This window comes from Chironomus tepperi, unplaced genomic scaffold (genome assembly GCF_022539635.2).
Source record: "Chironomus tepperi strain 1889 unplaced genomic scaffold, CSIRO-AGI_Ctep_v1 contig_319, whole genome shotgun sequence".
In the NCBI taxonomy this organism is placed as follows: domain Eukaryota; kingdom Metazoa; phylum Arthropoda; class Insecta; order Diptera; family Chironomidae; genus Chironomus; species Chironomus tepperi.
The window spans coordinates 101,102-127,302 of NW_027226441.1; the positions used below are offsets into that span (position 1 = coordinate 101,102).

Sequence of the window (26,201 nt, forward strand, 5' to 3'; positions counted from 1 at the left end):
TTTAATATGAAAATACAAAATTCTTTCTTGTTTATTTCACTTGCACTTTATTAAAATTTATCGAAAAAAATGCAGAATAATATACGAGGTAAAAATTGACTTCTTTAATGGGTCGAAATTTTTCATTACTGCACCTTTTGTATGATGGGCTTTTATGTACATGATACCCAATAAACTTCTCCTGCCATGTTCATTTGCTTTTGATTTGAAAAAATAAATAAATTATTTTTTACTTCTTTTTCATCAATGAAATGTTAATTCCAAGTTAATTCATCGAAATTCCTCGTGGGTGGTAAACAGAAATTATTTTTTCACTTTCTGTGGACCTAAGCATATTTAAGATGTAATTTTAAATACTTAGTATTCTTGGTTTCTTATAAACCCGAACAGACAAGTAGCATGGTTATTAGTAAGCTCACAAAATTGAGCAAGCTCAATTGTATTATTCATCCTTCCTCATAAATCGAGCGACAACGTTACTATATTCATAAATCTGTATGAGGAGGCCCACCTAGATGAATTTACGGCTCTCGTTTCTATTCTCATTCTAACTACATCACTTAAGATTCGTTCCAATATTTTAATGTTGACTAATTCTTAGTTTCCTTTATTAAACTTCTATCCTTCAAAAAATGATGTATCTAAACTTCCGAAAAATCACTAGGTTGGTGATGGGATTGGCTCCAGAGAGTTCAAATTCAACACAAATTTCGAGACCCGCACCTTGCTAAATGAGCTATCAACGCACTTTTGCTAATTGTTTGAGTATTGTCATCATCAATAATTAGGTGAATATGCTTAAATATTTTTATTTTCCAGAGATCAGTGTAGAGTCCTTGATATAATGAGTCACCTCCTAATTTGAGTATCATTGCTTAGAACTATTTTAAGGCAATACTTGTATGGAAACGTACTCACAATAAAGTTATTAAATAATTTATATTGTCTTTTTTTATATTTTTCAAAATGTCCGCGTTCCAAGTTGAAATGGAGACTTAAATTTATTAAATTGTTTTCTTTCATCATCACTTTAATTACGATGTGTTAAATATTCATAAAATAAAAATATAAAATCTGGTATTTGCAATAAAATATTTAATTTTACAGCATATTCTAAATTTAATTAACTAAATTAATTAATCATTTATTGATCAATCAAATGCTGCCTACTTAATGGAAAATTGATTTTTTCATCCTCGATTATCAAGTTGTCCTGCTGGCAATATTCATTTAAATCATATTATACTTTAAGAATTGCAATATATCATCATTTATAAAAAATTGTTGTTTATTAACGTGGATCATAATAAAATGTGGATAAAGTTTAAATTCCTATTAATATTCATTATTTTAATTTTGGGGTTTTTCAGACTTTATGTAACACCAAAAATGACAATATCAGACCCCATCTTAATAAAATGATGAAATGAATGACACGAAAGATTCGAAGCTATTAAAGTTTTGTAATAGAGCTTTGATTTGCGCCTTATTAAGAATGACATAATATCTACGTTTCTTCACAGTTTTAACTTATTTTTAAAATATTTGTGAAGAAGCAAGTTATAAATTTTCGAGGCTGCATTTGCTAGAATATTAAGTTTCAACTTATACGGATCTTCAATCTGAGCGGTCCAATAAAACGAACCGCATCTTCTGACATAAAAATAGAAGGTGCCGTCATGGCAACTTCTACTAATACAGTGACTTAGCAATGAATATATTATGTTGTTAGGCATGAATTTTTGTGAAGGGTGTTTACTGTAATTCTTATAAAAAACCAAAATCAGTTTACTTACCTTCTTAAAAAAGGGTTTCAATGTGGTTTCTAGTTGCTCACTTTTTAAAGCCTTCTCAAGGTAAGATTTCTCATCCTATTGCCTTAAGCAATGAGATCAACCCTATTTAGTCCAAATCTTTCTCGTCCGAAACTTTCTCGTCTTAAAATTTTCAAAATTCTTTTAGAATCCCGACATATAGAACTGAAGGATAAGATGAAATTGAGTCTTAGTCTAAGGATATGCTGAGAATTTAAAGAAATATCTTGCAATTCCACATTCAATTAACAGATTTGCAGTTGAAGTTTTCATTGAATATATCTGACAGGCATTCAAATGATTCGAAGTATTAAGAATAATGAATGACATTAATGATCAAACATTAAATCATAACTTGCATGAATACATCATACTTGAAACTTGTTTCTTTGATTTCTAATAACATTTTCATGACATAAAGCTCATTTAATATTATTTAATAAACAATCAAGAGAATTTATGACCCCACAAAGTTGCAGTTAGTCTCTCTCTATATATCTCGCATTTACAGGTCATTTCAATGGTATTTTTTACATCATCCGTTTCGTTTCAATTCATTTAATGTTACAAAGTTCGAGTTCATTTTACCTATCAATCATTATTAATTAACTGCATAGCATGCAATATGATGCTAAAATAAACTGCAATAATAACAGCAACAACAACATTAACAGCAAAAATGAAGCATGGTAAGAAATTGAAGGATGAAAATTGAAATATTTGATTTTAAAGAGATGCCTTTTTTTCCAAAGCTTCACAATTCATTTTTTAACACCACTCATTAATCTACATGTAGGAACAAAAAAAAATTTAAAGTTATAATATGAGTGAATAAATAAGCGAGTAATTTATTACATTGTTTGGATCATAAGTCATTGAAGCACTTATGGACATAGTCATATATGAATATGAAAAAGGGATGCACGTAGCAGTTATTGATGTTGAAGTAGCTGTATAATGAGAAGTTATTGACTAAAAAATGCATGAAGAATGAGGAGCGATGAGAAAAAAATGTAAAGCAGACGATAAAAAATTGTACGCAATTAATAATTGAAAAGCTAATTGAAAATTACTGCCACAATGGAATTTCCAATGGAAAAAAGAAATGGTAAACTTTTTGGGTGGGAAGCAGCTGTCTGAGTGGATATTATATCCAGGGTAATTCGTTGTCATTACATACTTTTTAAGTTAAAAAGACAGTTTTTTATAGTGCATTAAATCAATTTTTATTTATTGACTTTAAAAATATGAAATAAAATCTACAAAATCTTTTTTTATAAATAACAACGCGTCATATTTTAAAAAATAAATTGCATTTTTGTTATTACTTAAGTTATATCCTAACTTCATCTTTATTAATAAATTAACCTAAAATTAAACTATCTTTAAACATTTTTACCATCATCATGTCCATTTTGACGAATCATTTCAAGTCGCATCTCATGCTCGCGTGCTTTAAGGCGTAATGCTGCAATCGATGAACTGCGACGATCTTCTGGTGGTGGTGATGAGTTATGTGCTGTTGGAGTAACAGTAACTGAGGAATTTGGTGATGTTTGTGATGTTGGTGATGAGACATTAATTGGAGTCAATGGTGCTGAAGTTGATGATTTATTTGAATCGGTTGGTGAAATTGGTGGAGAAACCGAAAGTGCTGAACTTACAGGAATCGATGATAAATATTCAGATGGAGATTTTGATGACATTTGTTGAAGTGTTGGTGGACGTTGAGCTGCTGAAATATTTGCTAGCAGTGTTTGGAATGATGCACTTGCAGGTGAATAAAGGCCACTCATGCCTGGATGTAAAAGTGGTGGTGGTGGTCCACGATGAAATTGATTATAATATGCTGATGGAACCATTTGATTTGCACTAAATTGAGGGTAACGAAATGCAGCTAAACTTGCAGCATCAAATTGTTTTCTAAAGTTAAATCCTAAATGCGTGAATGGATTTGATTGTAGCGAGCTTGATGATGCTGAAGGTGCTGTTGGCATGTAGGAATTATAAGGATGACCTGATGGACCAACTTTTTCATGTTTACGAAACTTTGCACGACGATTTTGGAACCAGACCTGAGAAAATAAAAATTAATATTTAAGTAATTGAATTTTGTAAGTAAAAAATATAATAAAGCTTCAGAAGCTATGTGCAGTAAGTAAAAATGATTTAACATTCCCATTCATTCATAATTTTCATCAACTGTTGTTGCCATTTTTCTTCAGACCTTTGCGGTTTTGTCGACTATCTTCCCTCTTTTTTCAATATAAATCTAATTATATTCTGTCGTCGTCTTAGCAGTAAAAGAATCATTTATTTGATACAATGTCGTTGGTTGTGCAAATATTTGAAGGAAACCACAATACAATCTTGACCAACGTAAGCAAAAAGACATAAAAATATGAGAAAAGATCCAAAAAAATGAGCAAATTGTGTTTTCGTCCTTCAAAAATTTATTGTTTATATAGATTTATTCTCGTTTACTTTAAAGACCATAAAAAAAATTTTTAAATGCAAATTGAGTCTCATAAATTTCAACAATTTCTTTCTCTCTCTCGCACATACCTATAAGCAGTTTCATAAATATATTGATCAATAAATTATGAGTCCAATTTAAAGTTGACTGCAAAAACACAGATTAACATAACATAGAACATGTGAAGTTGTTAAGTGTGTTTCAAATGACAAACAGCCTAAGCAGAGATTGGGAAAATGAAGTAAACAACAGCGGCGCCTACACCAAAAATAAAATTATATGACATCCATTCGATCGATTGCTTGGCATGAATAAGCTTTATATAAAATGTATTTAAATGTGCCGCACTCTATGTGCTGCATTAGGCACCTAATAGAATCAACATTTTTAACTTCATTTACATAATAAAAATGGAATTTTAAACGATGAAGATTTTCTTTTATTCATAAATAATAAAAATTTTATTAATATTTGTATGCGGCGTGTTGATTGAAAGAAGAAACAAAAAAACAGCATTAATGACCGATTTGTCTGTCTATTTATAAATTTTCTGACATAATAAAGTCTAAATATTTCTTTATTCTAATCTATTTTAGGTTACAGTAAAGGAAATAAGTATTAATGTGATTTTACCACCCATTGATATTATTTTTCACGGCCAATTATATTATTATTGTTATATAACCTTCATGTGTACATAAAGATAGTGTTATTAGATCTCATTGTATCATTAAAGTAACATAAAAGAGAAATAAAATAAATGAAAGAGGAATGAAAAGATACGGATGAAAACGAGGATGCCGAAAGGAATATAATGAAATGTTATGAAATAATAAAAATGCAAATTTTACAAATCAAAAAATTAGTAAGAAGATGAAATTTAAGAAAAAAAAATTAAATTATGCGGTTAAAGTTGGAAAATTAATAAATGTGAAATTATTTTGCACATTGGCATCGACTGAAAATTTTGCAGCTCCTAATACTATAATTCAATTAAAAAATTCAATGTCTTGTTTTCAATCGATTTTCGAAATTCAGATCAATAAATTCCTTGAAACATACTGGAAAATAACCAAAATTATCGACGACCCCCAAATGACAGCCACTAAGTTCTAAGTATGCTGTCGTCTCGGCGCTTTGGTGGCAACATTTATATATGTGCTGATCAGGATACTGTTAAGTGATTGATTTCATACATATTCCAACCTGTTTCTGATTAAAATTTAGCCCATCGGCAATGTCTATGTTTTCAAAATGTCCATACGTTAAAAAACAAAAGCAGCAAGTGAACGAGTATCTCGAAGTAGACCCAAGGAAAGTAAGTATTAAGTAAACGACACCAATTGTCCAACAGCCTTAAAAACCGCCGCAAATTTGCGCCTTAAATTTCTTTAAATTGTGTGTCTGCAAATTACTACTTTGTGGTGCCGAATATCTTCTCGAAATGAAATCAATTTAGGTTCAGCAAAATCTGACCAAAAAGCAGCAAAATCAACTCACGTTAAAGTCTAATTATCACTAACAGAAAAAAAAATCTTTTTCGTTCCTTTCGTTATTTTCGTTATTTTGTCTTTAAAAAAAAGATGAATATGAAAGGATGAATAAAAAGGAAATCAGAAAATTGGCATTAAAATACAGCAATGAGATAATTGGATTTAGTTCATTTTGTAACAGCAACAACAAAATTGCACGGTTATCAAAAAATTTATTGTGCATTAATTTAATTTTGATTTTTTTTTTTATGTTTTCATCATTTTTATTTTTTTATGATATGCATAAAGAGTATTTCATGTCAGTATGAGTAGAATCAAAAGTATCTTTATTATTAAAGTGAATAATCTGCATAAAATGAAATTGCACGGTCAATCTAAAATCATACTAATTCCGATCCCGAGCAACATATGGTCGAAAATTACGTTTTATTCTGATGTTCATCAGTTTTTCCGGATTTTCGGAAAATGAAAAATTACAGAAAAATTAGATATTCTGTAGATCCTATAAATGATCCCCAATGTAAGCAAATAATCAAATAATCAAGAGCTTGTTCCTGTCTGTTCGGATATTCAAGTATACATTTTGAATATTTCTATGGTACTAAAGTTCCCTCACAATGGTCATTACCTTAGCTTCACCACAATGAATATGCTCCTCAAATGGTTCATTAAAACTTAAGCCAAATTTTCACTTTGTGATTATCTTGATGATTATTTACTGCTCGGGAAAGGATGTGTAATAAATAGTCATTACAGTATGATCAATTCTTCAATTTTCTTGTTTTTACTTTACGTATTTGTTTCCGTCAGTTAAACATAGGATGACCAGACTCTATTGAATAGAGAGTTTATGGAAAAATTCATAAAAACAGAAGGTGACTTGAAACTTTCAGATGATTAAAGATATACATAAGACAAATGTCCACAGCTCGAAGTTGACTCAAATCTACTCGACTCAATATAAAATTCGAGTCGAGTTCGAGCTCTGAGAATGTCAAAATTAAGGATAGCCTTTTAAAAACTCAATCAGATGGTCAGCCTCATTACATACGCATCGGAATGCTTTATTATTCAAACTATAATTTCCATCAAAATATGAATTATAACAAATGCAAATTATGTCTGGAACAGTAATTTTTTTATCTTCTATATTAGAGTATCCATATGTGTATTTTACAAAAAGAAATATTTATGACAATCAATCGTAAAAAAATGGAATTGTTATGTTTTCACATCCACTCACTATTTAGCTTTTAATTCCTATCCCATTAAAGATGTTTATGTGATTTAACACTATTTTGAGAGAAAAGGGTGTGTATGTATATAGAAGAGCCTTGCTTAACTGTACCAACAATGGTGTGTTATCGAAATTGATTGCAAATATAAAGTCACAACTGACATATTAATACCATTAATTTTTTTTTCATACAACTTTAGTACCAATAAATGTTTAGTGGCATGAGTAATAAATTAAAAAGCTTTAATAGATGAACGACCATATTTCTTCATATCAATTAATATTTTTATATCCTCTTCCACGTTCAAACTTATTTAAAAGCATCAAAAGTGTATATTTCATCTTTATATATATTTACCTCTAATCAAAAAATAGTCCAATAAAAATTAAAATGAAAACATTGTAATAAATTTACGATTTCGATAAATAGCTTGATTAGACAGAAGATTAGAGAGGCAAGCAGTCAGGGAGAGAAGCAAAAAGAATACAAGCAATAAAAATAGTTATTAATAAATTCAAATTAGTGAGTTAGATCATCAAGACCAATTACAATAAAACTAGATTCAAATCAATAAATTGGATTAATTTATTAAACTTTATGAGGGGAAAGACAAAAGGAAACAGCGCCTAACATCATGCCATCCAGGTGTGATGAACCTTTTCAAACTGACTTTTAAGTATTATTCGGTAGAATATAAGCAGCTATGAAACTCTGCCTTTAAAAATCATTAATCGATGTCTGTTTTGATCCTCAAAACTAATCTACCGTTAGGGGGTCAAAAACTGTGTTTATATTGACTCAAAATTAATTTGATGGCTGCTTTAGAATATAAGAAATGAAACATTTCAAACTCATTTAGTTTTGAGTCATCATAAAAAGTTATAAATTATGCCTTAATATTTCTTTTGTGTTAAGGTTTTAATATAAGTTGAAAATCATCGATAGCAACATTTTATTGATAATAATTGTATCAATATCAATTTGTTGCAGTAGAATTTTAAACTTTGTAAAGCTTGTTTGAAGCAAAAGGTGCTTAATTATAGACTGTTCGGCTGGCTGGGTAAAGGATCTCATCAACCAGACATCGTAGAAAGCTATAGTTGGAAGGATTAGCTTCGTGCCGTCGAGTTATTCCGGTATCAATTAATTTGGAGACGTGAATTCATCTCTATGTTCGTTAATTAATGATTTTACTTTTTTAAAGAGCCACTTTCATCAAATTTAAATTTTTAACATCCGTAAATAAATATAAATTCTAAAGAACCGTTGAATGATTGATACAGTGACTTATAAAGATGCTACTGAATTTTGTTTTGTAAGTCAGATATTTTTCAAAATTTGGAAATTGATTCCTGTTTACTTACTGATTAACCAATTACTGATCATTGTTACAAAAATGCGCTTCCGTCGGACACGAGTGATCACATTTATACTAGCTTTAGTTTTTACTCAATTTCCTCATTTCATGTTTTGGTCGCCGTTTAACACACACAAAAAAAAAGTCTCAATTTTGAAATATATTCTGTTCGGAGAGAAGAAATGAATCGTCACGGGACGTCGTTTGAATGTTTAATTTTATCACAGAGGGATGTCTTTCAAATTCATCCGCATGCGCAAAGTTTCTTTCTTTTCTCATTTTGATTTTTTTTCAGCCTCTTCACAAAAGATTGTTTTGAATCTAATGAAATGGACATTATAGTGTCGCCGATTTCTCCCATTTATTAATATATAAATTATCAAATCGATTGAGACACTTCAACTGTTCGTACACGGCACTTTTGAAATTTTAATTTTAACTGTTCCTCTTTTTCTATATACCCAATATGTGGCTCACTTATTGCTTAACGGATTTAATGATAATGATCATCACAGCACAGCACTGACGATATTATAGGAAAAAATATTAATTAAATTACTGAATATATTAAACATGATCAATTACAAATACGATTAGTATGCAACAACAAGTAAGCAACAGCACTATGCAGCAGCTTATAACTTTTTTCTTTATTCTTTCATGACGATCATTCATCGCCATTTATTCACTTCTATATGTATATTTATTTATTTTCTTTACTTAATGGAATAAATTATCAATTGTCACATGATCATAAATTTTTCCTTGTTTGTCCCGCTAACGTGATGTCGTTCACGGGCATGAAACGGCTTTTCTTATTTTCTCTTACTAATTTGTTGCTGCTGCTGCTGCTGTAAATTTAGCTCAATTTTGTAATGGGTATATAAATTTATTAGAATAGGCAACGTGATTGAAGGAACAAGCCATATGAAATTAATAGTCAAGGAGAGCACTCTAAGGATTCTCGATACCGAGACCGAGGTATCTTCCCAGGTAGTCAAGTAAATCATCCAGGTGCTAAAGTACCCTCGTCGATAAACCTTGCAATGGAGACACATTATGTGCTAATACCTCAAAATTGTTTCCAAAATACGAGCCGAGTTTCCTAATCAGAACGTTGAAGTGGAAAAAGAGCTTCGAAAATCAGACATGACATCAGATTGAACCCAGCTCCTTAGGAACTCTACCATTTAGGGCACAGTTGACATTTTTTTCGATTCTTTGATTTAAAAAGCTTTATTTTTCAGGGTATCCTGTGAAATTTGTAATGTGCCGAGTTTCGCGGTACACAATTTGTCCACCACTGTTCTAAAGTCCTGCTCAATCCGAACAGGCAAAGATCATACTCATTAAAATGCTCATCTAGCTGAGTATGGTCAGTGTCTGCTAGAGTAAGAGCTTTAAAATCCCAAAATCCTCATCAACGAACAATTTTTCAAAAGGATTCCTGAGAAAAAAATGCGTTCTGAATTGTGCAAATTTCAGCAGTCATTTGACTTGTGTCTTGAGAATTACAGAAAAAAAGAAATGAAAATGATTTTTTTTAATTTGAGGCAAAGAGCGAGGAAAGAAACATGTTGAAATTAGTATGAGAGAGATGAAAATATATAAAATGAATTATTACGCTTTCTACAGCTTACGTTAACAATTCCATGGGGAGGAATTCGAAAATTAATTCATTATCAATTAAATCGACGCCTACACACAACCAAACAACAGACACATTCTTACATGTCTACCCATCCAATGGTCAAAGAATTTTTTAAGAAAGAAGTGTAAAATGAATTAAGTTGCGTGATGACTAAGCAAAGGTAACAGCGTTTTTCAGTTCAATCCACAACTGCACAACTCATTTATTTATTGAAATTACAAATTTTATTGCATAAATCATAAAATGTGCAATAAATTATACTGAATGTAAGTGAGAGTGAACGATTAATTAGTTAGTTACCTGAATTCTTGCTTCTGTTAACCCAATTTTCATTGCGAGCTCTTCTCTGTAATTAAATATACAAGAAAAAAAATTGAATTAATGTAAAAAATTATTGAAACAAACGTTGATTTTAATTTCAAATTTACGTTTTCTTTTCTACATTTCTCATAGATTATAAAATAATAAAATATCTACTTAATAAATGCATTACAATGTATTGTTTCATGAAATATAGCGTGATGTAAATAATAAAAAAATTATATTAACATTGATTGAAATTGATTGAAAATTTGTTTTATTAATTGCTAGGAAATGAAATATGATGGAAATAATTGGCATAAATACTCAGTTTTGTAATGAATAGAAGTTGAGAAAAATTAGCTTTTATCATTATTTACTTAAATTATTAGCGAATCTATTGAACAGCACAACGTGATCACTAGGGCACCGATTCGTTGCCGTATTAACGTTAAGACGCGAAGTTGGGACTGTGACATCTGATTTTGACCAATTTTAGCGACTAAATTTTGTCACTCGGGATATGGAGTCATTCACAACTGATGCCTATCATAAAATGGGATCTACGCATGCTTAATGTGATGAGCAAGGACAACTGACTGAAAATCTGGTTACATCATTAATTCTCAATGATGTAACCAGCCCTAGCGACATGAAGGATCCATATGGAAGGTGCTTTCAAACCTCAATGGTGGAGCGTTCTTAATTCGTGTCACTCGGCTTTTTTAGTGATTTTTTATCCCAAATATTCCAGACCGAATTCGGGTTTTCACCTAAATATAAAATATCGTCAATGTCATTTGATTTGTACAACTAAGAAACAAGTCACAAAAAGTATAATTTTTGTAAAAAACGGAGAACTCTTGCCTTAAGCTACTGAGTGTTACTGTTAATCATATAGCCTAGCAGGCAATGAGCATGCTCTTAAGTGCAGAGTAAGCTGAAAGCACGCTGGTGTATTTAAACTAGTATATTTAACTATATCAAACTCTTGAAAGCATGCTCTTTGCTCGCCAGAATTGTCTGAGGGTGGAATAGTTACTAAACGTCATATGTGAATGATCCCTATATAATCCTTATAATATATGCATACTCTATTGAAAACAGATGCGAATAAATTTTATGTAACAAATTAAATAAAAAACTGAATATAAATTTTCTACTGCATTCCATCACATTACAAACGTTGTTGTTGGAAATTGTAATTGAGATGTAATTAATGTATATTTTTATTATAATTGCAACAGATACATACCTAGTGAAAACATCGGGATAATGAGTTCGAGAGAATGCTTTCTCAAGTTCCTCAAGTTGAACACTTGTAAATGTTGTTCGATAACGCCTCTGTTTTCGCTTTACGTGTGGATCATGTTCCAATTCTGTATCGCTATGGTCAGACATGAGGTTTTCACTTAAATTTGTTAATGTTAATGAACGATTATCAAAGTGCTGATGAGAAATTTCATCTAATTTAGATGAATTATCCGACATTCCCATACTTGATTGTTCTTGTTGTAATTGTAACTGATGTTGCACTTTAAGCCGCTCAATCGTCAACTCATTTAAAATGTGTGGATCTGAAATCAAAAACAATCATGAAAAACATTTAAATTAAAAGTTTCTGTTTTTTTTTGGCGATGACTGACAAGGTAACAAGGCACATAACATGAAAAAACATTTCAATACATGAATATATTAAATTGATTCAATCAATAAAAGCAAAACGAAGTAAAAATGAATTTATTTATGCAACTACATGCTGCTACAACCGCCACCAAATTAAGTTGATGGAAATGAAATATACATTTATGCAGCTTTAGCAGCAGTTACGGGTAGAACATGTATCTTTCTTGATTTCAAAGAAAATGTTTAATGTCCTCGTGTTGCTGAGGGACTTGAGCGCATTTATGCCTAGCGATCAGTAATTGATGTAACAGTTTTTTGCAAATTAAACTCCTAACGGCATTGAAAAATTCAAATTCAGGAGAAAAATCATTAATAAAAGCATTTAGAGATAGTTTTAAGCTACAAGACCAAGATGTGCACCAATAACTCAATAAGAAGGAGCAAAGGCTTCAAATCGGAGCTCTCAAAAATGTCTAGTTGCTGAGACCCAGCCAATTAAAGTGAAATCACAATCGTCATTTATTCCAAAAAATTCGCTAAAAATGAAAAGGCAAGCAGTAAAAAGAAAGAAATCAATGTTAAACTTTAATTAAATGAATAATCGAAATGATCGGAAATATTGTTTTCTTCATTTCGCATTAGCATTTTGATATTTATTCCTTACATCTTATATCTCTCTATCTCGTTCACTCATTTCATTCCACAGTGTACAAAATATTGCATTTATCTACCAACTTGCATTTTTTTCTTGCTGCCACACAATCAGCATAGCTAAAGAAAAATGTTTCTTCTCACAGACAGATTGTTGTTATAAGTACAGAGCATGAAAATTATACTTATGAATTTTTAATTTGATTTTCTAAAGAGGTATGTTGTTATTGTTATTTGTGCCTTTAACAAATCAAATGATATATTGATTTATTGTTTGTAATTTCAATTGAGATAAATAATATCGTACATATTGAATCGTTTTTGTACTTCATGCATCAAAGGCATATTTATTTCATTTGATGCAAGGTTCTACATGTACTGTAAATGATATTCAACTTAAGTTAAAATTTAAAAATCGTGTATGTGCTTGTAGCGCAATGTAGTTTACTTTACATATGCCAATCTTATTCTCCTTTTTGCTACTTTAGATTGCAATCAAAAACAATTTAATTTTACGATCAGATAATGTAAAACTATTTACTCAGTCTGCTTTTTATGTGTGGTGGAAACCTTTTTTATTCTTATTACTGTGAAGATATTGTGTACACACAATGAATTGAGCATGATAATTCCGTTGAAAATCATAATAATAGTCGGGTTATAAGTAATGGGGAATGAAACATTGTAATTCAATTATAATTATTACATTCCTTTTGACATGCAGAACCAACAATGTATTGATTGCTTTTCCTTATCAATTATGAATTAAATCGATGTTTTCATTTGAATCAGAGCCTGAAGTCGACTCGGATTTTGTATAGAATTGAAATGATTTGAGTCAACTTTTCCAAACAAAAAGGCGAACCAACTTTGAGCAGTGATTTGAACTGGCAAATGACGGATAGGACAAAAATACTTTATAACAAGTTGAACTCAAGCTAATGCCCAGTTAATGATAAATTCGTATACATACAAACATAATATATAGCAATGGATGACCAAAGTGTTTACAAACCCGAGCGTAACACAGAGCTATGCTAAATCTCTATTATTAACACCAAACGGAAGCTGCACTTGAGAAAACCAACAGAATTAGTCGTTTTAGCTCAGGAACTGAAACTTGTTCAACCGCTTAATTAACGCCCTACGATTCACAGTTGATCAATAGGAACTAATCATCATCATCAAATGGAAGCTGCCTAGGGTGTACTCAGAATAGTGGTTTGGAGGTCACAAATCCCCATCCCTTTTGTGATCCATACAAAAATATCCAATCCGCACCCTTAAACCATTTCTAGATATCCCCATGTGAAAAACAAATGGCAGCCGTGACGGAGGCTTCTTAATTTATGTCACTCGGGAAAGAGTTTAAGCATTTTTGCTTACTGAGAATTCTTGAAATCTAATGAAGGAACTTTAAAAAAAAAAGAAACTCATCGCGATTAAAAAGTACAAAGAAGCAATAAAGAAAGAAACTTTTCCATTTTGATATCAGCAAAAAGTTAATTAAGATCTCCCCCTTTTTGTAAAATGTACATACAGTAGAATATATTTCAGATTTGTAAACACTTCTTGAGTCATCATTGTATAATTAATCTAAATGTGATACAATTTACAGTGTTTATAATTGTTTGATGAACTTTTTCAATTGAGTCTGATATTCAGGTGTAAACGCGCCTTCAATTGACCTTGAGTCAAATAGGATATATATAATTTAAAACCTCTCAATTAGTTTGAGACCTCTGATTGCAATCGAAACGAGGAGAACAAAAATCGTGACATAAAATTAAATGCAATTAATTTTTAATGAAATTCATCATAATCGCTACTTTAATACAGTGAAATAAAATGATTTCAAATTGCTCGCATTTCGTGTTGTGTCAATCTCAGCAATATGAAATTTCCCTTTTTGAGTTGATTGAATAATAATTGACTTTTTATAAAACAAAAATGAAATGTAATTAAATATTTTAAAATGCTCTAATACTAATTGTCATAATACTTTTTGTTTAGAGCTGTTGGTGGTTTGCATAAATTTAGACTATTTTTGAAATAAATGACAATTTTAACAAATCAATCATTATATGGAATCGGAAGCACATTCAGAAGGGAGTTGGATGGCTCAACCTCTGCCTCTTTTTGGAAAGAAAATTCTTCAATTTTTCCCAAAACCCTTAAATCTTTGCGCAGGGCCTCCAAAGATAACTTTTCAGACGAATCCAGTTGTTGGTTACCTGCGTGCCGACAATTTTTGTAATGTCCTGTAATGTGAAAAATTCCTTCAATTTTTTCCAAAATCCTTTAAATTTTTGTGATCCATAACCCCTTAAATAACTGTTTAATCTAAGCCAGTGATGAGGAATATTTTATTTTTTGCGGCTTCCCTTGCTTCTGAGCTTGGACCAAAACTACACACGATTCATGGCATACCCAAAAATTTAGCCACACATTGGTGTGCCGACGCACACAGATTGTCCACTCCTGTACTAGGTTTCGCAACAACGGAAATTTGACGTTCCGTTCCATTTGGCATTTCCGCCAAAATATGCGGGATGGAAAAAACCCATCCCAGTCGCTGATTCCCGTCTTATGTCCCATAAACCATACTTGACAGAGAAATCCAAAGCTTGAATGGCAAGTTTAGATACCCTTGATTATCATTAACTTGTGCAAAGCATTCGGAAGCCAGCAATAGAGCCAACTTTACTAGACGTCTAAGAGAGGTCATGGATCACAAATGATCTGTATAATCAGCAATTTGCTGTGCAAATAATTAAGTAAGCATTCAGAAAGGAGAAATACAAGCCTAAAACAGTCAATAATTTCATTTTTTTATACCTCATCAGCCAATAATTTTATTAAAATAAATTAACAATTACCAAAATGACAAAACATTGAAGACGATATGCTTGAATAATCTGCAAATAAAAATAAAAAAAAAATGTTGAAATTTTATAAAAATGACACAAGTAATTAGTCAAGGTATAATTGTTATTGCATATAATCTGAGGAACGGAACAGAGTGCATATTATGTGCTAGATAAAGTGAATAAATTCAATTAATCAAAAATTTCCTGAGTCAAACTGTCAAAGTCATTGCGATTAATTTGATTTATTGCACAATCAAAATTGTTGTGTTCTTATTTTTAAATTACGCACTGATTGACATTGGACCTTAAGATTTAATTAGCTATTGAGTAATGCATGATAGAGTCATGCGAATATAAACTAAACTAGATGAATATTAATGGTTGATCGATCAAAAAGCTTAAATAAGTAACAAAATAAATTCAAAAAAAAAAAGTGATATAAAGAATTGGAATTAATTGCACGAAATCTACATCAAATGAACGATAAATGAAATATATTTGCAAGAAATAATGGCACGAAAGAAGAAAAGCAGTGAAACAAAATTAAGTGTATTTAATGAAGGCTATAAAAGTCACCTAAGTGGTGTGCGAAGAAAATATTAAGCATGTAGTTCTCTCTTCAAAACGAAAAGCGAGCAAGCAGCAAGCACATAAACTAATAATCATCCAAGGAAGGAAGGTCTGACGAGTTTCTTTTTTGTGTCTTCTATAATTTTTTTTTTTTTTTTTTTGGAATTGCAGTTGCCAATTCACCAGGTGCTTTGTATAGATACACATATGAATTTGTTTCATACAATTTAAATGAATTAATTCGTTAATGTCGAATTGTTCATTTCTTCATTATCTGCCCAACCCTACAATGCATTTAAACTTTAATGTCCCTGATGACTTTCGATTCGCTTCCATTTCTCTCTTTCTTCTAATTGTAACTTTTTTTAGCGCTTCTAATGATCATTGAATTGTAAATTAAAATTTTGACGTCTTTATCATTACGATGGAAATTTTACACGCTTTCAGCTGTTAATAATTTGTTTTATGAGCATGCTCAACTCTTATATTTTTGATAATGTGGGCCTTTTGTTCTTCTGTACATGAAATTTAATAATTAACTTCTCTCAATTCTAATTACAATTACATGCAATGTATTTAATTTATTTCCTTGCTAATTTTTTCACAATTTAAATTCACATTTTCTTCGATATGCTTCCCTTCAGACACATGTCCCGAGTGACACAAATGAAGAAGGCTCTGTATAGGAGCTCATAGCTGGAGCAGTCATATGGCAGCACGCCAAAAAAGGCGGCTTAAATTTGATGTTAATAAAGAAGGTCCCGATCGGTACATGTTTTTCAATGCAGCCAGGTTGCAGCCACATGGCATCATGTTAACTGCCATTAAAATTGCCACTTGGCTGCCATGAACAATTTGTGCTGATCAGGGGTTAAGCGGAGCCTTTAGAGTTCTGTGACGAAGCCTTCTTAATTTGTGTCACTCGGGCATGTATGTACACACATCCATGAATTTAATGAAAGGAACAAAACAAGAAACTTCATTAATTCAATTGTTTATTATATAAATTTAATGCACACACACGAATCTTGAATAATAATCATAATAATACAGTCGACGATGATGATGATGATGATGATGACAATAATGCCATAGCTATAAGAGCATATAGTCATTTTTTCCATAACTATACGACAAACTGCTGAAATTGCTCATTACAATATTTTTTCATTAATGTGAGTGGAATTATGAATTAATAAATAATGACAATTATTACATTTAAGTAGTTGCTGAATATTCTCCTACATATTAATGTAATAAACTGTATGCTCCATCCACATACATATCAAAAACTTTAATGATTTTGTTGATTTCAATTAGACTCGATAAATTCAAACTGTAGCGTAGTTATGAGAGGAAAGTGATGAAGATACAATCAATCTTCTTTGGCGGTAACTTAAAGTGCGCTTATTATAATGCACTCACATTTACGATGGTTAATTAAGTCTCTTCTCTACCATTTCATTCATTTGCTGAATAAAAATAATATTAAATTGGTGCATAAAATTGCGCTTAATTTGATGGCCCAGAAAATTTTCATCATAAAGTATATAAAGAATAATATAAAATTGATATAAAATTGAATTTAATTTGATGGAAAATAAACTTTCGGCAGAAGCGATGACGACGATGATGATGATGGCGAAAATAATTCTGCATTTCATATAATTTTATGTTTCCGCTCTTTCGTTTCATTTTTATTACCTATGCTAAGTCTACCAAACTGCCTACTGGTGATACGTAAAGATATATATTTTAAAAGGAATCTTCGGGTCTTGTTCTTGTTATTAAAGTGATCTTAATATTTTTGTAAGTATTTAATCCGATTAGGAGCGCATCATAGGCTGTTTCAATTGCAAATTATTTAATGATCATGAGAGATCAAATGGAAATAAAAGAAATTCTCAAACCTTCCATCCTTTTACATCATACAACTTCATCTAAACGGATTTGTGTAAGTTAATAACATAATACTATAACAATGAATGTTTAGTGAAGTGATAGCAATAAGAATATTATGTCTAAACATTTATGATTCAATTCTTCATTCTTTTGATTGCTTTCATAATACTTCAGGTAGTTTATTTGGGGTCTGAAGTGCTTAAGCCTCTTGAATTACCGGTCATGTCAAATTCTTGGTTCCGGTTTTCTTTTTGAGTCAGATATTTTTTTAATAATTTGTTTTGTCTTCCTTTAAGGTAGTACATAGTTCATTCTCAGGTCACGGAAGGCATGCATCGTAGAAATGGCTGAAAATTCAGTTCCAGATTCGATGAAATTTGGTATCAACTCAAATTCAAATTGGCCTGAGTCAGGCTTTTGGCCTATTAAATGATTTTCAGATTTCTGGGGATTATTCATCCAGAATGACATCATTATTTGATGAACCAAAGTTTGCTCTCAAGCCACAACAGCAAACCTTATCATAATGATTCTTAATGCGCCGTCACACTGCCGTCAGAGCAATTTCGCATCTTTCTGTTGATACGGAACAGTACTGGACATTGTAGTGTTTCACCCTTGGTGGTTTTCTAAGGAACACGTTGTGCTGTTCGGGAATAATTTTGTTTAAAACTACCAACGAAGCAACAAGACAAAATGCCATAAATAATAGGTCAATAGCAATTCAAAATTGTTATGGAGTTTATCGACAGAAGATTAAAATTATAACTAGTAGTATTAGTAAGAGGTAGTATAAGTACACAAACAATATAATAATAAGGGCATTTAATATAAAGTTCAATACTGAAATTTAATAGTTTCTGCACGCCACATTGATTTTATTCCTTGCTTATTTTTCACTTCCAAACTATAAACTTACGAGGGTATGCATGCTTTGTGGGACACAATTGCTTATTTTTTTGGGTGGTGTTTTTATATACACATTAATGTGCAACATCGGCAGAACAAACAATTACAAAAGGAACAGTTTTTTTGAATGAACAAGTAAGAAGGTGGAAAGGTGTGAGAGAAAGCAATAATAAATTTAATTTTAAAGTTTTTTTTTTCGTGATATGTACATCGCACGAGTTGAAGTTGAAATATAAACTTCTCGCTTTTATATGAAATTGCTTGTGAATGTTGAAAAAATGAGGAATCATTAAAATAATCTAATTTAAGTGCTTGAAAAGTTTTCTTTCTGCTTTTTATGTTTATTTTTTTATTTTAGACTATCTCGTGCTATGGGGTTGCAAGTCACTAGAAAATTTCTTGCTTCAAATTATTCATAGAGTATAATAAAAAAAAACTAATTTCAATCAATTTCTATTCTAATTGACATCCCGAATAAATAACCTTTTCCTATTCAACCATGTTTAGGCACATAGCACGTATTAACAAATTTGATGTGAAATCAACGAATCTCCTCGTTCAAAAAACTTGTTTAAAGTTAGACATAATTGGAGTTGCTTACAATGAATGCACACATTTTATTATTGAAATTTATCATTCGTGGGAAAGATTGGATATCCAAAATGTTGCAAAAAATTAACTTCATTAAATTTTTTTGAAATTTTTATTTTTCGTAAATTTTAAATTTTTATGCTTTAAGGATTGACATGCTAAAATCTACTCAAATTCAGACACGCATCTGTTAATTGTAAAAATTGTTAAATTTTCAGTAGTTGCAGGCTTTTTTTAAATTTTTGGCAAAGGTTGAGGTTATGTATAGTTTAGGCTAGTCCAAAACTGCAATACCTGCCATTATAAAAACTTCAATAAACTAAAATATTTAAGAAATGCCGAAAACTGCACTGGCATTTTGCAACTAAAATGCAGATAATGTCTGCTAAAAATCCATGTTTTTTTTAGAAATTGTACAATTTTACGATGAGTCCCAGACCACTGACCCAAACTACTTTGATGAATTTTAAACTCATCTTTTTGTCTTGTCTCTCATAAAGGTCAATTTAAATAAAAGACTAAATTTTTAAAGCTGCAAAAAGTTCGTTTTAATTTTGTATGCATTTACTTTACTATGCTTGTTGGGACACTATTATAGTTCATTATTTTACAGCCAAAGAGAAATATTTTCTACACATATATTACTAGAAAGATCGTTTTTTGGCCATAAGTCGGAACCTAAAAGCGGTCTCATTTTGGCTGTTAGGGAAGTAAAATTTTACGTTGAGTCCCAGACTGCACGTGATGAGCTCATTTTATCCCATTTTTAAAGTGAAAAATGCAAATCGCCATATTGTGCTAGTGAGCTCGAGTTATGAATATTTTTTTGAAATCATTTAATGGAAAAAAAAGATAAAATTTCATTCAAATTTATTGAAAAATGCCTTTGGGCTATCTTCACAATAATACACCTGACACTTTATTCGCTTCACTTACAATAAGCAAAAAAAAGAGTATTTTCATGTTTCAAATATAATTCAATTTTTTCAATTAAATATTGATTTTGCATTTCGTTACGCATTCGACAGAGTGTTAGAATGAAATGAAAATACATAATAAAAAGTTCTTTCTTTCAACTTTTCTGTTTGTTTCATTTCACAAGGAAAAAAAATTGAAGCAGGTGTTGATTGTTCGATTTTATTTCTGTTTTCGCGTTCATCGTCAATCGCCTCTATAACGAATTTTAACAAATTCTCTCTCTCTCTCTCTCTCCCTCTCTGGTAAGTTTCATTTAATTTTTTTATTCAGCATTCTCTGTCTAATGAAGCGTTTTTTGAATGAACAAAATGATTTGAAAGAAGAGTGAAATGGAGAGAAATAAAGAATGTTAACATACAAAACAAGCATTAAAAAATTTGAATTTTTATTTGAAATGAAACAAGCAATTACGGTGCATATTCATTTTCCTCTTAATTTCTGTTCTTTATTCATTATTTTTTGGCTGTTAAATAAGTGAATATCCTCATTTGAGCCCAGTTGGAAATTGCTTCATTTTAGAGCAAATCAAATTTCTTCATTTTAAAGTATTTATGACATAAATGTGAGTTATTGTATATTAGAATAGCATAAATTGGTTGAACGATCCGGCTCTAGACGAGCGTAACTCTGACATGGTACATGATTCTCTTTAAATTCGGTCTGGTTCGGTTTGAATTTAATTTGATTCGGTGTAAATCCGGCACCACGTCTGAGTCATTTCTATCTGATGCCAGATTTTAGATCGATAAGCCAACTTATAGTGATCTTAAAAGGATATTTAAAAGCTAGATCGTACTCAAAAGCAAAGAACCCGAGTGATGCAAATGAAAGATTCCACTAAACCTCTTTTCTTTACCCCAATTGGAAACCTCCTCAATATCGATGCCATATGTATCCCATTTGGATTCAACATAGAGGTTGTTTGGCATGGCCTAGTGTCGCTCGGGAAGTCAACATTTTTGACTCAATCGTGATAAAACTTTGCCATGTCCGTTATATTTTCTACCAATTTTATTGCAAAAATACTAAAAAATTCCACTAGTTTTTCAAAACATGGATAATGAACACATAAAAATTATTGAATTTGCTTCCTGTTTAATGTTACGATCGTTCTTTACTGTAAAAAATCCGTAAATATGTTTCATTAAGTTTATAAAAACGTTGTTCAATTACGATTCACTTGAATGGTTCAAACGTTCTGTCACTTACTAAACGTTTATTGAATAAAGAAATAATTAGTTCACCTGGAGTGCTATATGGTATAATAGAAGAAGAGGTAGCAATGCAAAAAAAAATTATAAAGCATTGAGTAAATTGAAAACTATCTGATTCAGTGCACAGAACTCTGATAATTTTCATTTTATGGATGTTAATGAAAATGATGAAAAAAGACCATAATAAAGTAGTAAAAAATTGTCACAACATCTTTAATTGACTTGAAGAATATATAAAATCCTTAGCTTTATTTGCTATCATATAATCGTTTTCATTAGCCATTATGAGACCGCAAATCCAATAAATGAAATTACAGTGCCTATAGCGAGAAAAGATATCATGAAAAAACACAAGCGAATCCAATTAAATGTGCTGAGCATTCAATTTAATTTGAATCTTGTTGATGTGACATTATTGGATTCTCATTTTAATATTTTGACATTCATGACATTTAATTATAAACCGTATCACTATGTCTCTCACTCTCTTTGATCTTCTCATTTCTACTTTATATTTTTATATTTTAGTGTATTTCCAATATCACGAGCGATCAATAAAAAATGAGCTCTACAAAAACCACAGATGGAATGAGGAATATAAAAAAGAGAAGCGATGAACGAAAAAAATTCTTTTTTTGATAGTTATTCAAATATTTTTATGTATATCCATCGATTGAAATGTATCTAGAAACAGTTTTGATTGTGAAATATGATAACTCAGAAGTTTAGCGCGTGCTAAAATGTATTTGTGTTTTTGCCAGAATCCAAGAATCATAATCATCTCATAATGTGAGTTCTATAATGAAAATACCTGATATCAACATCTTTTTTGTCTGCTAATATTTATTCCATCTCCTCTTCTTGCCTGTCGATCAGATTTAACCAAATAATTTAAACACCAATTTTATGGCATCAAAAAGTTTTTTTTTTCTTCCTTTATTCTGTTTTATTTCATGTTGTGCTCACAACAACAATAAAATTGTTTTCTATCGAGTCAGAAAACCATTAAGGAACACTAATGGAAGTTATCGCAGAAATTTCATTAAATAATATTAAGTTTATTTATTTGTCGTGCGATTTCTCATTCTTCTGTCTTGTTCTGGTTTTCGATCATTTTATTTAGAAGCTTTTTTTATACATTGTATAAAATGAGTTCATTCAAAGAAGGAACAGTTACGATAAGGACAGAACTAACAGATACCTGAGTGGACAAAAATACGTTATGACTGGTTAAACGCAAGTTAATGTTCACTTATTGACTAGTTCTGGTAATTTAAGGATTGCTGAATTCAGTAATTTGATCAAAATGTGTCATGAATCCATCTCAAAAGTACACCTCTATCCACATTGGCTCACATTCCAAAACTAAACCTTTAGCTATTCAAATCATTGTAAACTGTACTAGGACATTTCGCGGTTAATAAAGAGTGAAGATGCACCATACCTCTGAATTTAGTAGAGGCATACAGTCGTTGTGTAATGATTAAGTCCCGAAGAGCGAAATCACTACGTTACCGAATCAATCCGACTTAATTTAAAAAGTGGACAGAAATACGTTATAGCTAGTTAAAGGCAAGTTAATGACTAGTTCTTACGATTTTTGGTTCACCCTGGAATTCTATTCTTGGCTTTAAATATATTACCATTTCGGTACCTTAGTTGCAACATTTGAATATGTATTGATCGGGTCTAGATCATATTAAAGTTCAAATCGTGGTAGTAAATATTAATAGACTATGTAATAAAAAATTAAGTGACGTTTTCGTCCACATTTAAGTAGTTTTATTTAAAAATAATACATTTTGAGTGAAATTAAAATGAAATGGCCGTCAGATTCATAATTGCATTCTAAGATTTTCTTGCCTTGTTTATTCACCATGTCATTTTCCATACATACATACAGAAAGAATAAAGTAACAATTTTACAAAGGTTTAATATAATACTATAAGCCACTTCATAACAGCAAGCACGCAATCACTTATGAGGAATGGAAGGATCAATGTTATTTGTAAACACGATAATTCGAATTTGTGTGTATATATATTCTCATAAAAGGAAAAGAATCGTTAAAATTATATTTTATTTATGTAGAAAAAACGAGTTTAAAGTTATTCAACTTCATTTGTTGTATTATTGGCTTCTGTTTGAAAAAATAATGGGTAATGGTAAGGAAGACCATGCAAGTGCAATTTTCTTCTGAGAACTAATTTAATAAACGAATCCATTCCTTTACCAATGTATTAAAAGGTGGTGCCACGGGGTAATACAGTGAAAATGTTGCGCATACACGTAGAATAGCTTCATGTATGGAACAATAATGACTCAAATATTTTAATTTTTTGGAATTAAGTGCAAGATGCAAGTGGATTTATTTACTCCAATGGAGAGCTTGAAGTCGACTCGTAATTTGTATCAGATAGTCGAGTTGAGTCGAGTCGACTCCATACAAAATTCAGGTCGACTTCGAGCTCTGATCTAATACAGAAGACATGATCTCATTCGCATAAGTCAGGAATTAAACAATCGATTTGAGTTCTTGATGTCCCATCATATGATTGCTTTAATCGCTACTAATCAGGTGGATATTCAGGGGTTAGGCCTGAACATCCTTTTATAATTGGCAATAAATATTATATCTGATTAGTAGACATACTTAATTTTTTATATCGATGCATGTTATGTAAATAAATAAATAAATTCTCAATTCCCATTCATGCGCTGCCGGTGAAAAAAGGAAATTAAACTGCCTTTTATCACGCTAATAAATCTAATGAATTAATTACAGAACTGCACTATACTCATTGCCTGAAGATATCACTCAATTATCATGTGCTTAGTAAATTTGTAGCGATGGTATGTTCTGTGTGCTAATAAAATGAGACATAAATCAACAAACTCCTTCTTTCGTGTGATAGCATGCATTCTCATTATTTGTAAAAAAAATACATGGAAATTTACAATTATTGATTAAAATTGAATGAGTAAAGCCTTGATTTCCTATTCAATGCAACAGAATCAGCAGCAGCGATACAATCCGTGCAAAAAAATGTCAGTGGAAATTTACGAATTCGATGAAGCTTTATTTTATTATTATTTTTATATTGAATTTTTGTAATAAATTTAGTGATGTCACGCATGATATAATAACGTCAATAGCAGCATAGCCTTTGTATATTTTTACAGTGGCTGGTAGCACTTGATTACTTTATTAAACAATTTTAAAAACTGAATTTAGACTTAAAAATATTTAGGTTTTTGTCAAAATTATTTTGTGGCTTATTTGTCAGTAGTAGCGATATCGTGGTGAGTATGAAGGAAGTATTGTAAATGCACAAATAGCCCGAATAGCACAATGCGATTAATCGATCAAAAATATTTCTCTAGGTCAACGTGACTCTGACTTGGAGCTAGATTCAGTATCAGAATCACGTCAGTCTTGTTCCGGATTTTAGACAGATTCAAAGCTGAATGGTGCCGGTTTTCAAATCGATTAGCCATCTTGTACTATTCGTGATTGTTAAGCAATATTGTAAAATTAATTTGGACTTTCTTTGTAAATTAAAAATTCTTTCTAAGCTTCATCCAAAATTCCAGGCCTGAAGGCAAAAATGCAGGACTGCAGTCTTGGACTAACTTTTAGATACAGTCGAAATCTGCAGATCTATGCATCTAAAATGCAAGAAATGCAAGCCTGTGGATCTTGGCCTCATCCTATTTCTTTCTAATCATATAAGGACTAAACGCTGAAGTACCACATCCTTGGATTTTTCTGTCATGGAGTGAAACAATTGTGCACAGAAAAAAGAACGAAATAAACATTGTCATTGATATACATAATATTCATTTCTGGGGTGGCATACAAAACATGACAGAAAAAAGTTTTTATGTTGACATGAAATCGGTGGGCAATGTTTTTTTTTCTGATCTTTTACGCTCGCGCGATGAACTGCATTGCATGAGAGAGAATAACAACATTAAAAAATGCCAAAAAAGCAGAAAGAATTCTCGGAAACAAAAAAAAAAGAATATGCGGGGAGGAAATGGAAATAAATTGCTAATTTATTTTTATGGTTCTCTCATGTCGCGCATTTTATTATTTTTTATTTTATTATATTTTATTGGGATTTTCAAGGTTGTCCAAAAATTTTGTTTGAGAGAACTATGTGTGACCTGAATTTTATGTGTATTAATTTTCTATTGCAATGTCTCTTTATTTTTGCGGAAAAGGCATTGTCGCATGGCTAAGCAAACTAATCAAATGTTTCTTCCTGTCTTCCACACAACAAAATTTAATGTTCGTTTTTGATGACAAATTAATTATTTTTCAATTTTATTTTTCCATTTTTCAACATGAATACACTTTGTACCCATTGACGTAAAGTAAATTGTGATTGCAGTTAGTTAGCAAGTTAGGAAACAATATTCTTGGTGCATCGATAATAAACAGATTTTACCTTTATTTTTCTTATCATAATTAGATTACTCGCCTCGAAAAAATCACAAAAAACACTGATTTTTTTGATGTTACACTGTGTAACAGTAATAAATGAAACGATAAAA

General features: G+C 30.8%; 1 protein-coding gene across 1 annotated transcript in view; it reads right to left on the reverse strand.

Annotated features, from left to right (window-relative positions):
* Positions 1-3,110: 3,110 nt before the first annotated feature.
* The window catches only part of LOC139093001 (homeobox protein aristaless-like), a 28,011-nt gene continuing 4,920 nt past the window's right edge, over positions 3,111-26,201 (reverse strand). Inside the window, exons 2-5 of the mRNA XM_070643585.1 lie at positions 15,486-15,524; positions 11,585-11,906; positions 10,330-10,375; positions 3,111-3,889 (exon numbers count right to left, since the gene is read on the reverse strand). Coding sequence (XP_070499686.1) covers positions 3,200-3,889; positions 10,330-10,375; positions 11,585-11,906; positions 15,486-15,501 — 1,074 coding nt within the window. The 5' untranslated portion in view covers positions 15,502-15,524 and the 3' untranslated portion in view covers positions 3,111-3,199. The remainder of the gene's footprint in view (positions 3,890-10,329; positions 10,376-11,584; positions 11,907-15,485; positions 15,525-26,201) is intronic.